Source organism: Heterocephalus glaber, unplaced genomic scaffold, assembly GCF_053883595.1.
Source record: "Heterocephalus glaber isolate CG9 unplaced genomic scaffold, H.glaber_assembly_v1.0 deba00000594, whole genome shotgun sequence".
Classification (NCBI taxonomy): domain Eukaryota; kingdom Metazoa; phylum Chordata; class Mammalia; order Rodentia; family Bathyergidae; genus Heterocephalus; species Heterocephalus glaber.
In genome coordinates, this window is record NW_028258151.1 from 7611678 (window position 1) to 7627235 (window position 15558).

General features: G+C 37.1%; 1 protein-coding gene across 6 annotated transcripts in view; it reads right to left on the reverse strand.

The window, feature by feature from the left end:
* The window catches only part of Phf3 (PHD finger protein 3), a 72462-nt gene that overhangs the window by 21143 nt on the left and 35761 nt on the right, over nucleotides 1-15558 (reverse strand). For 5 of the 6 annotated variants that reach the window (XM_013072690.3, XM_013072691.3, XM_013072692.3 and 2 more), the window contains 3 exons: nucleotides 13729-13890; nucleotides 8822-10571; nucleotides 3090-3399 (listed from right to left, as the gene is read on the reverse strand). In XM_013072690.3, coding sequence (XP_012928144.2) covers nucleotides 3090-3399; nucleotides 8822-10571; nucleotides 13729-13890 — 2222 coding nt within the window. Of the gene's footprint in view, nucleotides 1-3089; nucleotides 3400-8821; nucleotides 10572-13728; nucleotides 13891-14735; nucleotides 14913-15558 lie in introns of those variants that run through there. The other variant, XM_021259410.2, reaches the window with a different exon arrangement.

Below are 15558 nucleotides of genomic sequence, written 5' to 3' on the forward strand. Positions count from 1 at the left end.
GGAAAAACAGTACGTAATTCATTAACATTGAAAACCAGTAAATAATCTTTAAATACAAAGCAAGCATCAGTAGTAATGCCAGGCACGGTGGTTCATGCCAGTTAACCCCAGCACTCAAGAGGCTGAGGCAGGAAGACTTTCATGAGTTGAGGCCAGCCTGTACTGCAGAGTTCAAGCCCAGCCTGAATTACAGAGCAAGAGCCTGTCTCCAAAAACCACATACACAAAAAAAAACCCAAAAAAGTATACAGATTAAAAAAATTTTAACCAAAGCAGTAGTGTTACAACACATGAAGAAAACAAACATATTTCAGCCCATTAAACATTTAAAGATTTTAAAAAGATATATAAAAATAGGTCCTATTAGTAAAAAGAAGATTCATTCTCACTCAAAATCTATTTGATAAGCAGCTATTTTCTGCAGAACACGCAATAGCCTATAAAAGAGGGAAAACAGTAACGTAACAGCTCATGTTTCCAAAACTGTTAGGAAAAATTAGATATAAGGTAATAAACAGTTCTTAATTGGCTGTAGAATCAGATGAGATTGGGCACGTTTAGGGTGGTATGGCCGTAGACAATTGGCTGTAGAGTCAGAAAAAGAAATTGTGGAGAAACAAGCACCTACATTTTTCAATGTATTTCTAAAGGAAATGAGGTTACACTTGTTGATAAGCAAGTGTATCAAAGAAGTTCTCAGTGTGTTTAGAGTAAACCATCAATAAATATACTTGCGACTCTGGCCCTAATTATAACCCACGAAGAATTACAGTGGTACTTCAGTTCACAAACTCAATTCTCTCCATGATTCTGGTCAAAAACTGAGCTGGACGAGGACCGAATCAAATTTCCCCATAAGGTCAACACTGAACTAACCCACTGAATTACCTTCGGTTCTCATCCAACTCAGTTTGTGACCAGAATCGTGGAAAGAATCAAGTTCATAAACTGAGGTACCACTATACTAGTGAAACTGGAATTCTGAGACCCTAGGAGAATTTAACCACATCATATCAATGTGCTTAAAAGACAGGAGGAAGAATATTGTGCATACACATATAACTTTTAAGACAGAGTACATATACCTGATTTTCTCTAGAACAGAAGCCCTATAATTGTTTCTTCACGTTTTTTACCTCCCCAAAAAAACTTCCTTCAGTGTACAAACACATTTCAAGGTATATACTAAGTCTGACTGTACCATGCTTGACACACAATAGAAACTCAGTAAGTGGTTTCATATAAAAATATAAGGATAAAAAGTGACATATGCAAAGCATTCTCCATAAAATAACATCAGAAAGATTAAGATTCAATAGTTCACCATGAAATGAAAAGGGGGTAATGATCATGTGGAAGGTACATGTATTTACAAAATCAGACTTCTTTTTGATACAGATACTGGATAGAGAAATTTCTTAATATTAACAATGCTAATGTCTTTTCAGGCAAGACAAACAACTCATGATAATACAATATATTTCTAAATGGCCAAGAAGTTATACACAAGAGGTAACTATTAAGTTAATGATACACAGAAGTTTCCCCCCCAGAGACCTGACATAAACTGTTCTTAATAGAGCTCTCAGGTCCATATTATCAATTACTTTGATGCCGACCAAGTCAACAAAGCAACAAAAAGTATCAGAAAGATACAATCTGATGCATGCAGTCTTGGCAAGCAGAAAATGTTGTATCCTGCCAGGACTCAGCAACCTGAAACTCAATCCCAATTTGTCACACAGGACAATCTGAAAGAATTAAGTTTGTAAACAATGGAGAAGACTCTGGAGAAAACAGGCTCATGCTCTTCAATCTGAACTACTTTCCTTTATCATGCAGAAAAATTAGCTTTAATAGGGAGGCTTCAGAAAACTTTTTCAGGGATGCAATTTTGGTTCAAACTGAAAAGCTTCGCAACATCAGATCTACTTAAAGTGAAAACATTCTCTCACACTGCTTTTCAAATGGGAACTAGAGCTTCTTTTCCTAGAAATGTAGAGCATATTAACAAATAGGAATGTTTTGATTAAAAGATTTCTAGGCTTCTTCCCAGTTAAATTGATGTTGCCTCTTGGACCCTTGTACTTGTCTGTTTACACATGTGCTGCCACTGTATTTGCTCCACAGCAGGACTCTATAACCAATCAAGGATCAGAAAAGGCACAGGTAATTCAATTATCAGATAAAATGGGGTATGTGATACACTTCTCCTGTTAAAGACTAAATACCTTAACGTTTACTCTTTGTGTGTGTGTGGTGGTATTGAGGATCAAACCCAGGGCTCTGCACACGCTACACAGATAAGCCTTCTGCCAATGAGCTACGTCCTCAGCGCTTTGAACTTTGTTTTAAAAATACTTTCAGAATATGGTTAAAATACAAGTATAAGACCAGGGAAAACTGATAACTTTCTATGAGTTCACATTTTAAGAGAAAAATTATGAGAGTTCCCAAGAAAATATAAGAAGAGGGTAAAAAAAATTACTTTCCTTACCAACAAACAACACAACAACAAAAACTCTTCCAATTCGAAAATAACACTGCCAAATGGCTAGAGGATTGGTAGACAGTGACAGCCTGAAAAGTTTTGTTTGCAGCACTGGGGGTCAAAGCTAATGTCTTCCCACGGGGCTACACTCCCAGGCCTTTCTCCAGTCTCATTCTGAGACAGGCTCTAAGTGGCTAACTTGCCCGGGCTGAGCTCCAGCTTGCACCCTTCCTGCCTCAGTCTCCCAGAGTGTTAGGGTTACAGGCCAAATGGAAAGCTATTTTTAAAAACATCTAGCAAGCACAACTTCTACCTAAGGCCACAAGAACACACACACCCCTTATCTCAGAAAATTCAAGTACCAAACGACAGCCTAAAACTGGCACAAAAGATGATGGGAAATAAGGCTTTTGTGCTCTATGTCACTATCTGGTTTCACTCAGAATGCCAAACAAATCTTAAATAAAAATCAATATACTTTTATAAAAAAAAATTTCAAAGTATACACCACCACAACAAAATCCAAAAAAGAAACTTCAAAAATTTCAGGGTCCATACAAAGTTCCAAACAACAGAACATAACTAATGGAAAGCTTACCCGTTTTAAAATTTTGACCTTGTGCTTCACTGCATCATCTATACATTTGGTTTTGTCATTTGTTGTCATGTGCTTTGATAATCCGAGCTTTTCGCATTCCATTTTTTTATCTTCACTATGAACTTCAACTGTACCTTGATTTTCAAAAAAGTCTGTGTCTACAACTTCAGTCTTTCTATCCTCTTCCATGCAGCACTTCACACACACGTACTCTTTATCCTCCTCGCCCATCTGCTGAGCCTGGGAAAGACTGAGCCCGACACAGTCCCCATGGAACCAGTCATCACATCGCCCGCAGCCGACCATGAACCTGAAAAGCAAGGGCAGAAAGAGAGAAGTATGTTGAAAAATTAACGTTGAAAGTGAGACTAAAATAAATTTTCAATGTGATTTTGTTATTTTGCATGCTTTCCACCTTTACTCATTTCTAAATTCAACATGGAGCAACATTCAAGGAATATTCTAGGAAAATGGAACCTTTAAGACTTCAAATATTTCCCCTCTGGTGCAAGTGAAAAACTACTTCGAGGGTTATCATTTGAATAAAAACAAAGAACAGGTCTTTGGAAATACGGAATACTATATAAAACAAAGGGTAAGGCCTCTGCAGTGGGGGTGGCAACATCTCTGTGATAATCCCACCATCCATCCAAGTTACACCTATATTACCTAAGCTCTGAAATCACACACTCAACTGTGAAGCAGTGCTTATGCAAGATTGTCACATGACAAAAAGAAAAGTAAGTCCAAAACTTAACAGAGCCTCTCAAACTGTTTATTAACCAGTTTAACATAAGCTCAAGCAATTCAGAGGCACGTGGTGTCACATGGGTTCAGCTAAACAATCTTTTTATGCACTACTGGGGATGGATTTTCTCACTGATACCCATGTGTTTTAAATTGAGTGGTTAAGTTTTCCCCTTTATTGCATTTTAACTAAGAAATAACCTCCCTAACCATTAAGTGAAAAAGCACAAGATTTGTGGTTCTGAAAAAGCTATTAATTTAGAAGTTAACTTTTGAGTAAAATCACGATATATAATAGCAATTTAAGGAGGAAATTACCTTTTTACATTTTAGCTCATTAAGCTATAAAGCTCACTTCATATACTCATGTTTAGTATCTTTTTTTCTTCAGGCCAGTAATTCATGGTATGTTTGAATGAGTTATTCAAGTATGTTCTCTCAACATGAAAAGCTTTTGTGCCAATGATTTTCATAGCTGTGGCACCACCAGTCTCAAACATCTCTGAAATACTGTAGTGCAATAGGATGTTAAAGGTAATATGCTGATAGGACACGGTCAACTCACTCTAAATACAGCAGAGGTCCTGGTTTAGTGTTAGAACCACAGCAACCAGAACGCCACCCTCCCATGGTGTTTCTAGTCAGCCTCACTGGCAGCACTTCCCTCTCTTCCTCCCCTAGGCTGTTTCACTGTGTGCCAAACTACTGCTAGCTTTACGGCTTCGTCATGTCTTCAAAGTCTACAATGAGTCTTAACCCTCACTAGTGATGCTTTGCTAGCATTAGCATTTAAGTCCTCATCTTTCCAACAGTGAATTTGTTTGAAAAATAAAAATATAAAATGCTTCGGATTTACAAGCCAAGTTTAGAAAACTTTCAAACAATGTAATATTTGTTAAGACAGAAATAGTTTCTGTAGGCTTCAGAATTCTGATAGCTTCATGTTTCAGTTTCTATATTCTAGCCAACAAGAAAAATGTTTTAAATAATACAACATCTTTAATGTTGTTCCATTTCAGGTGTTACAAAGTTAGAATTATTTCTTGAAAGCAACCATCTAATAGAAATAGCTTTGAGATACTGAAGGATAAAGCAAATGGGGATGTTCCTTTATTCTCACAAACTGTGTTACGATTTCTTCAAAGCAAGTCTGGAATGGTTTCAGTAAAAACCTAGACCATGCTTTTGACTCAAATCCAATTCTAAATATCAAATTACAAAGCACAAAAGTGTTTCCAAACTTTTATTTTACTTAACCTTTACGATCATAAAATTTATCAATTATTACACCATGGTTTGTTCAAAGTTTTTTCTGGCAAAGTCCCACTCATATTTGAGAGGCCTGAGAAGCAAACCTCTAAACTATTAAGATAACATCGGGTTTAATGTAAAACAATGCAGTTAAATAAAATTTTCTGAGAAATCGGGAAAAAATGACAATGACCACATCGTACAGGAAATTAAAATTCACTTTAAAATAAAACTGATTACACAAAAATGTAAATACTGATCATGTGTAAGTCTAACACTGGGAAGTACCATGAACTTTTTCAACTATGTTTAAAAAAAATAAAAAGATGGCTTCACACACAAAATATGCTTTTTGTTTCCTTGTCAAGGTACTACTCTACTTTAAAAAACATGAGAAATGGGGGAGGGACACAGTAGTGAGACTTAACTGCAGTAGGGGAGTTAGCTCACAATTATTCTATCATTTCTGACTTTGTCCTTCAATTTCTTATTACCAAAAGAAGAAATCACCTTTAGGAAAATACTATAACCTACACAGTAAGTCTGACTGCAGAATGAACGTTATGTGGCATTTAGCTCTGGGTCAGTTAACTGGATCAAATCAGCATAAATCAGCTAAGTGAAGACTGCAGCAATACTTGTGTTGTCTTCTTCTATTATATGTTCATATAGAAATGAAAAACAAAAAACTAAACTAGATCAACAATTAAAAAACAATTTAAAGTCCTTATCTATATTTTCGCAAAAGCCAAACATATGCTTGGAAATCTTTCAAGTTTCTTCAAAGCAAGCTTACAGAGGCAACTCTGAAGCCTCCTCATCTTAACAAATGCATACCCCAAACTCAATGAGACACTGCAGGTGCTACATAAGATGGGTCTGTTACAGTCCTAGACCGTTTTATTGAGACTGGGTGTCCTCACTATTCCAAGATGCAAGGATTCTACTGTGAACGTTTTGTTTAAGAAGCTGCCTAAAACAACCCATTTTCCTGAGATTTTCTTTTCGAGTTTAAAATGTCACCCAGTCTACAACATGGTCCAAAAAAGTACAACGCAAATTAAAGATACAAGTATCTTTTGGAGAAGTGGGGAAATAGAAACAAGGTAGATAATATGAAAAGACTATGACCTGGTTCCTTTCAAAATGCCAAACACTCATGTTGAAAAGTTCAAAAGTCATATTTGAAAATAAACACAGGACTAAAGAGTCTAGTTTTTAAAATAATGTTTGGTGTTAACACTGAATCAGGAAAATGGAATCAAAAGATCCATTTTGGTGTAGTGAAGGATCAGTATCTGTCAGAATACAACATACACAGAAGTTGCTTATTGTTAAATATTGCATCTGGCTATGCCACGAGTAGCTGTATTACAAAATGTAATTTCCAACTGGATGCATGAGGAAACTAATCCCAGTTGCAAAATGTGTAAGATACTAAAGAGTTTTTGTGTTTTTTGTACCAGGGATCGAACTTGGGACCTTGTGCTTACAAGATATTAAAGAGTTTAAAGTCTTTACAGAAGCAAAGCTGTCACAAGTCCTAGAAACTATCACACTTACTATATTAACAGACTTCAATGTGACCAGTGCATAAAATTAAAGATAATTATTTCCATTTATTTTGCTAATAAATGTATACTCTTATGTGTGGATTAAAATAGGAAAATTACATATTGTGTGAAAGGTACATTTTTTGAGTAAATTCAACATATGCAAATACAATATAAAGTAGTAGTGAAGACTAGTTAAATATCACTCAGGCTTCTTTATTGACAAGACTGAAGCAATCTCAAAATCTACTTTCAAAATTGGCCGTTTCCAGTGTCACTTTATGTTATCCAAATCAATGGCACAGGTGAACCCAAAATTTCTATACATCTAATATGCTAAGTCATTTTCCAGACTTACAGCAATGAAACTGGATTTTATAGAGAAGATCCTAAAGAGAGTATTGAGTTATAAAGATTTTTTGGGGGGGGCTGGGGATTTAGCTCAGTGGTTCTGCCATCTGCCTCGCAAGCGCAAGGTCCCAAGTTTGATCCCCGGTACCAAAAAAAGATTTTTTTTTTTTTACATGAAACTGTCACTTTAGAAAATAACTTCTGATGTTGATGAAATAATACACCCATCATTAAAAAGTCTGGACTAGGCCAGGCGTGGTGGGGCACACCAGTAATCTCAGTACAGGGGAGGCTGCGGCAGGAAGATTGCAGCAAGTTTGAGGCCAGCCTGGGCTACATACATAGTCAGTTCAAGGCTAGCCTGGACTACATAGTGAGACTCTGTCTCAAAAAAAAAAAAAAAAAAAAGAGAAAAAGAGAAAAAAGTCTGGGCAAACTCCAGACGACTGGGCCATCAGGACACTAGCATATCTATAAAAAAGTAGCTTCCAACTCCATGTCAAAAATTCTCACTTCTCTAACCACTTCAGAGTGATGCTTAGAAGACTCTAGCGGACAGAAAGGTGCTTTTATTAAAAGGGCACTTAACAGCACCATCTACATCTGAATTCCCTCACGTCTAAAAACAGTAAGCTCACTTTACAGTATCTGAATGAAGTGTTCTAAATGAAAAATTCTAAGGAGTCTGTAAGTGGCACAAATATAGCACTGTATCCAAACAAGTTACTGCATTTTAAAATGGCGCTGTATTTTGTTACAAAGTAAACCCTAGCACTGAAACTTGGGCTTGAGCTAAATCATAAATGAAGCTGTGTAACACAGCACTTGTATTTTAGAGATAGCCTCATAACCCCCCTCCTATGCTCCCCAACCACTCCCTCCCCACCGAAATAATGTACTACAAAATACTTAATTGTCCTCTAAATTTTGAGTTTAATTTTTATGTACTCTAACAATGCTGGAAAATGTCACCAATATTAACATTCAAGTTATTTCTTTTTATCTTAGTGTTGATAGAAGCTCCAACAGCAATGTGAACATTTAATGAGGACAATCTTGTAGATGCACATTCCATTTCATCTCATTTTCCTTTTCTTAAAAAAGCTAGCAAATAAAAAAAAATACACTGGGAGGGGGAAGGCAGTGTCACAGAACTATTAAAGATGGAATCTTAAAAAATAATCAAAAGCAATGCTAAAATCAACTCTAAAATTTTGAAAGATTTGAATTCGTAAGAAATTCTTGGAATCACTAAAACATTTTGATAGTAGTACATATTTTCACTCTATCTCATGTTACATACAAATTCTTCTGGGTTATCAAACAGTTGTTTTAGCTATCAAATTTTATTACAAGCTTGTCTGAGTTTTGAGATAACAGTATTGTCTTTAATGTGCATCTTTTAAAAAACCTTCAAAAGAAAAACAGAATTTCCTCTATCATCTTTACTTTTTATTGCTAGGTCTTCTCTGGCCAATTAAAATGCAGTCCCAAGACAGCATAAGTTTTCTGATTTGGAAAAAGGTTTTGGTTTTGTTTTCAAATGTAATGACTAAATTACACTATCTGGTTACAAAGACAAAACATGTCCATTGTATCAGCTGTTGATCAGACTACACTTTTAAAAATGTAATGGGATGGCACAATTTAGGAATTCAGTAGCTCCATCTTTCTATCATTATCCAGGGCTGATGAAGGTTTCTGAGGATTTTGCAAACGTCTTTGTATATTAAATAATTTCTTTCTATAAAAAAGTTCTCAGACCAACCCCACCCTCCAAAACACAATTTCTCTTCCATGCACACGTCACGCATATGCACGCACACACACCTGTTGCCATGTGGTTTTTTGCAAAACCCACACTGCTTGCTGGGAGCCCACATGGATTTGCTCTCAAACACGGAGCTGTGATCCAAACATTCTCTTTTTACAGTAGCTATGTTGTCTGGAATGAACAATGGCGGTTCATCCAAAGAAAAACTTCTGCTGCTTCTTCTCTGCCGAGGCTGCAGGTTCTTCTCGGGTTTTTTTAGTCTCAGCTTATCTTCATCCCTACACTGCTCAAGGATGGGGTACTCTGGCTCTTCCTTCACGTGACTGGTGACTCTTGCTGCTGGTGCCTGCAGCTGAGGCCTATGGCCCTGCCTGTGGCTGGGGTGCAGTGAGTGTCCCACGTGTGCAGGACTAGGGTGACTGTGAGCAAGCTTATCGCTCAGAGAATGAGTTACAGGCTTGGAGGTTTGCACTAAATCTTGATCCTGTGATGTTTTCTTGAGTACAAAATGAGCTTGGTTTTTCACAGCCTTAACCCCAGAATTACAGCTTTGAGTTTTTAGTTTCTTATCAATTTTTTTTCTCACTTTAACTGGCCTATGAAAATTTTGCTGGGATTCTGGTTCATCTGCATTTCGTTTCACACTTTTGACATTAGTTTTGTTATGCACTACTGCATGCTTTGCTGCAACAATTTTCCTCAGGGTATCTGTGGTCATGTTTTGCTTAGAATAAGTTACAGGTTTTGTATGTTTGGGTTTGTTTTTTGATTCTACACCGGAAACATTACTTGACTGGCTGCTTCTGTCATTCTGAAGGTTTGCTGTCGCCTGAGACTCCATTTGAATACTTTCAATAATGTTCAACTGTTCTGAATTTTGGTCAGACACATCACAAACAGCATTTTCTAAAATATTACCTTCTGGTTCGAAAGCATTAGAACCAACCACCTCTAACACTGATTTATTAAACTCGGTGCTCTTTAACTGTGTATCACTAGACTCTGTGTCTTCACAGTAACCCAATGGCTCCACTTTATTTCTCAGAAGGGAGTTCTCTGCTTTATCAACATCCATGGTACTCAGTTTCAAATTACAATCGGTCTCTTCATCCACTGAACCAGACAAACCTACAAGATTCTTTTCTGTGCTGTTTGCATTTATACAAGCAACATCACCAGAAATACCAGCAGAAGATTCAGGCTCCTCAATAATTTGGTCATCTTCATGGGATAATTTTACTATCTCCTTTGATTCCTGTTCAGGTTCTTCCTTCACCATATTTTCTTCAATGGTCTCATCCATTTTACCTGAAATGGAATCATTCTGTTCATCTCCCTCCTTATCTGAAAACTTAAACAACGGGCTGCTATCAGTCTGGATTTTACATTCCATCAGAGCTTCAGTTTTCTTTTCTTCAATAGGAACACAAGTCTCTGAAAGAAGTGGACAATGTAATTCACCAGATCGCACAGGGGCTTCTCCCTGATTATTACACTCAGGCCTGGACTCCAACCCAGCGTCATCCTTCATTTCAAGGCAAGACGGTGCTGAAGAGTGGCCTGAAGTCACTGCTACCTCTGGTACCACTTCTATTTGTCCAGTAAGCCGGCTGCTCCTTCTGTTCTCCCGCTGGTACTCGGGCTTTAGAGATGCGCAGACTTCCTCTTTACCCTGACATCTTTCTGGTTGTCTCACCCCTGCCTTTGGGGCAGATACAGTCTTCCCAGATGCTTTTTTTGTGCTACTTAATGGTGCGGCATTTGAACGCTTGGCAATAGTGCTTTGTCGCAAACTTCTTACTTGTTCTATTACAAGGGGAAAAAATAAATAAAAATGACTTAGCTATTGTGCCATGTGTTTTCATTTCACTAAAATTTAAAATATATCACTTTATTCTGACCTATAAAAAACTTATTTCATCATTTTAACAAAAAAAAAAAAAGTACTCAGTTATATAACCTAACATAATCACATACACTAAAATATATGTAATTTAATGTGTACATGCTAATTTTATACTTATCAAAGTTCTCTGAATTCTGATGGAGGAAAAAACTATGAAATTCAGAACGATATTGTAACTTAAGACAAGATATGTTTTCATCTAGTCTTTTTCCATAAGACACTGGAAATAAAAGTTAGTAAAATGAGCTTCCTTTACCATGAATGCCCATCTTAAAGAATAGTATATATTTTTAAACATTAAATATTTCTAAATTTTAAGAAAAAAAACCAGCTGTGGTGATGGACACCTATAATCCCAGCACTTTGGTAGGCTGAGACAGAAGGATCACCCAAGTCAAGTCCCACCTGGACAAGACAGCAAGACTCTGCCTCAAAAAAATTTTAATTTAAGAAGAGCTAGGGATGCAGCTCAAGGATAGAGCACCATGGTTTCAACTCCTGGTACTGCAAAAATTAAAGTTTAAAAAAAATTAGCCAGGGACTTAGCTCAGTGGTTCCGCCACCTGCCTCACAAGCGCAAGGTCCGGAGTTCAACTGTCAGTACCAAAAAAAAAAAAACACCCTGTCTTAAAAAATTTAAATGCCAAAAATATTTGATCCTATCACAAAAAGGATCTCTGTAAGCTGTAAGATGCAACTTCAAAAGGTCTCAATTCCTTTTTTGATGTATTTCTCACATCATCTTTTAGCAGTGAAGCTATTCCTAAAAAGTGAACTGTATGTCAGAGTACCACACACAGATCACTGAAAGAAAAAAAAAAAATGGAAGACTTCAACCAAGAAAAGGTATCATAGGAGAAAATAAAGGATAGTATGAAAAATGTAATAAAGCTTCCCCATCTGTAAAATTCCTCTGTTTCTATCCTAAATGGCAGTGCAGTACAATACACAGAAATCTGAAAATCATGTGCTGCACACTGACGGCTTCTCTCAGATCCCGGTTCTGCAGACACTGCCCATGGAGCACTAGAGCTTGAGTGCTGCTGGGGGCAGTGGAGAGTGAGGCCGCTCACATGGCAGTGCTCCCACCTCAGTCCCAGCTCCCGTCCTCACACAGGAGCTTCAGTTGAGGATCTAACACTCAGGAAAACCTCAAACATACGGAACAGAAGCTGAACTTTTGAAAATGACTTTTAAACAAAACTATGCAAGGAAATAAAAACTTTTTGAAACACCTTTAGTATCTCAATAAAAATAAGATACTACATCTATAAAATAAGAACAGACTGTTACAAAAGGACCATTCCCAAAACAAAAGAACATGTGGAAATTACAAGTACAAAACTTGATAAAAAGGTTTGAGGATAAGTACGAGATAATTTCAGAAGTCAAGGAAAAAGATGAAGTGGAGAATAGGCAGAGTAAAGAAAATGGAAAGACCAATTACATAAAAGGACTTTCAGAAAACAAGAGTTGAGAAAATAAAGAGAATTAACAATGAAATAAATAATTCAAGGAATTTTCTCAGAAATGAAAAACAATTTTCAGAGTAAAGGATCTAATTAAATACCAGGTTAATACATAAATACACTCATACCAACATACATTACCATGAAATATCAAAATACAGAACTAGAGATGAGGAGGAAGATTCTGTAAACTTCCAGTAGAAAGTAGACAACAAATCTCCAAAACATCAGAATAAACTTCTTACGAACACTTAAGTTAGAAGAAAATGGAGCAACAGCTTCAAATTTCTAAAGAAAAGCAATTTTCAGTCTTGAATTTTATGTCTACCCAAACCATGACTCCATTCTGAGAACAGACTCAATAAATCTACAAACAGAAAAAGTTTTAAAAGTCCATCTCTATATTCCTTTCCCTCACAAGTTACTGGGAGAGGTGCATCGCACAACCAAGGAGGAGTTCAACTGAAGAGGAGCAAATGGGAAGGAACCAAGTGCATACGCTTCAAGTGAATGGCACAGGGACACCCTTGACAGACCTGCACCAGGTTAGAGGGCTCAGCCCCAAGCACCTAGCAGTGGGCAGAGGCATCGGAGACGCTGCCTTAATAAAATGAAGAGGACAAGAGTACTGACAGGCACACATTTCTTTGGGAAAGATTTAGACAACTGGTAGAGTAAGATCCACAGTACACAAGTGAAAAGTAAAAACAATCAAATCTGAAAGACAAAATATTATAGGGGAAAGGAAAAGTAACCACAGTTTCATTAACTGAATCACCTCTAGCAGCACAGTCCACAGTAACCTAATAACTACTACTGATCTAACAAAACTATGTATTGGAAGGATGTAAAAGTATACATTTGTGTGACGGGGATAGGAAAAGGAAAGAAGAATATCCAAAGTGTGACATAAAGAAATAAATGCAGGGCTGGGGATTTAGCTCAGTGGTTCTGCTACCTGTCTTGCAAGCTCAAGGACCTGAATTTGAACCTGGTACCATAAATAAATAAATACATACATACATACATACATACATACATACATACAGGGCTGGGGATTTAGCTCAGTGGTACCGTGACTGTCTCACAAGTGCAAGGTCCTGAGTTCAATCACCTTACCACAAAAAAAAAAAAAGAAAGAAAAGAAAAGAAAAAGAAAAAAAAATGAAATAAATGTAAAATCAGCATAGCAAAATCGGAGCAGACACCTGCAAGCCTAGCACACTGGGAGGCTGAGGCAAGAGGATCACAAATTTGAGCCCAGCCTGGGCAAGTCAGCAAGATGGTCCTGGGTTCAATCCCCAGTACAGTCAAAAAAAGTAGAAGCAATATATGCATGTTACCTACAGAATCAAAGATAAATATCAAAATTAACTCAAAGAGTTAACAGTGCCTTCCTCTGAGGATAGGAAAATGGGTGACGGTTACTAAAAACTTGTACAACAAACTGACATAATCTCAGTTTTGATTATCAGAATGCTCACCAGCAAACATCAAAAAAATATGATCTCTGCTTAGAAAGTTTATAAGCTAACACACCTGTTCCTAGAGCTCTGATTTTCTAGCTGGACCTCTTTGGAAGGATTACCTTGTGCCATTAAACGAGGTGATTTTCTTGGTGATCTCACTGAGTTTTCTTCTACTTTGTCCCTCAAATTCCTGTTAGGTAAAATCAACTCTTCTTCATCAATGGTATCATTGCCACTTTCTTTAACAACTCCTTCATCCATAATATCGTCAAGACCAACAACTAGAAAAAGACAAAAACAACAAAAAATTAATTTTAAAATACTGTGGGGAAGTACAGAAAACAATGTGAGAGTTTTAATAAAATACCATTGTCATGAAAATCTAGGTCTACTCCTAACATGTGTGGTGTTGCCACTACCACTGCCGAACTCCCACATCAATTCGGTATAACAAACTCCTCCCTTGTGAGGTAACTCATCAAAGAGAAGATCTGTGATGCTGGTTCAGGATTTGACCTCTATCACCACTGTCATTTATCATTTGCTATTCCCCTGAGAATGCAACGGGCAGCTCTACCTGGAATAGTCCATTATCCCCATGTTGTTTGAAGTAGTCAAACAGAGCCCCATCCTCTGAAAAGCTTGTGATCTGCCGCTCCTGCCACAATCAAGTAATCTAACCGGATCATACCACTTAGATACTTCATGTGGACAATGCTGAGTGTAAGCAAAAGGAGAGGGCAGATGAAAAACACAACTTCCCTTCCTCAAAACAGTGGGGAAGACAACAGGTGTTTAACATAGCTATGCAGTTAAATTACTTTCTCCTCATTAAAAGAGACAAAGCCATTTAACTAGGGAGAGGGAAAGAACATTACAGAAAGATGGACTCTGAGAGAAGTATGAATACTGTATTCAGACTGTCATTAGGTTTGTTTCTGTATGGAACAAATGCTACTTAATTGTGATTCAGTCTAAATGCATACATATATGAAACCTTGTACAAAGAATGGGACTATTCAGAGGAGATTTGCATTCAAATCCCCACCAGAACATATAGTGATGTAGCTTCTCTCTTAATTGTCTTTATCGCTAAAATGAGAATGACAATACCTGTCCTACCTACCTCACAGGGCTGTTGTGAGAATCAAGTGAGATGAAGTATGACAACTCACTCTGTAAGCTTTAGAGTACTACACAAATGTTAATTATCTTCATCCTACGTTAGAAGGAACCTCAAGAAGTAATCTAGTCCCCTTCTCTGTATCCAAGTAGAACTTCATTTAAAAAGAGCTCAACAAGATAGTGGTCTATCCTAAAATTTAAAGAGAACAAAATTCTTTATAAGTATACTTTCAAATGGTACAATCTTTTTGAAAAGCAATGTGACGACAAACAGAATCACAAGACTACTCATACAGGGGCCGGGGATTTAGCTCAGTGGTTCCGGTGCCTGCCTTGCAAGCACAAGGTCCCGAGTTCTATCCCCAGTACCAAAAAAAAAAAGGAAAATAAAGGCTACTTATACAATCTGACTGATAAATTAGGAGGAACAGAGGAAAGAATGGATTGGGAAGAAAATGCTGGCCAGAAAACACAATCTGATCCTTGTTAGAAACAAACAAATGAAATGCATGTACTGTACATTTAGACAGAGAGGCGGAAGGATTGACAGGAAAAGATGAAAATTATCCATTAATCATAAGTAGTAATTCTTATCTATAAAAGATAAACATATACCTTTTCTTTATTCTCCAAATGTCCTGCTATAAGAATGTACTGTTCTCAAAAGCTGACCCACGCTTTTAACCACTATTCTGTACACTGCCAGCTTAGTGGACCACACACCTTAGGAAAATTAACCGGGACCTATTTAAGATTAGGGTAAAGATAAATGGGAAGTCCAGTTCGTGATGGAATACTTATGTGGCCACACACTGACAAACAAT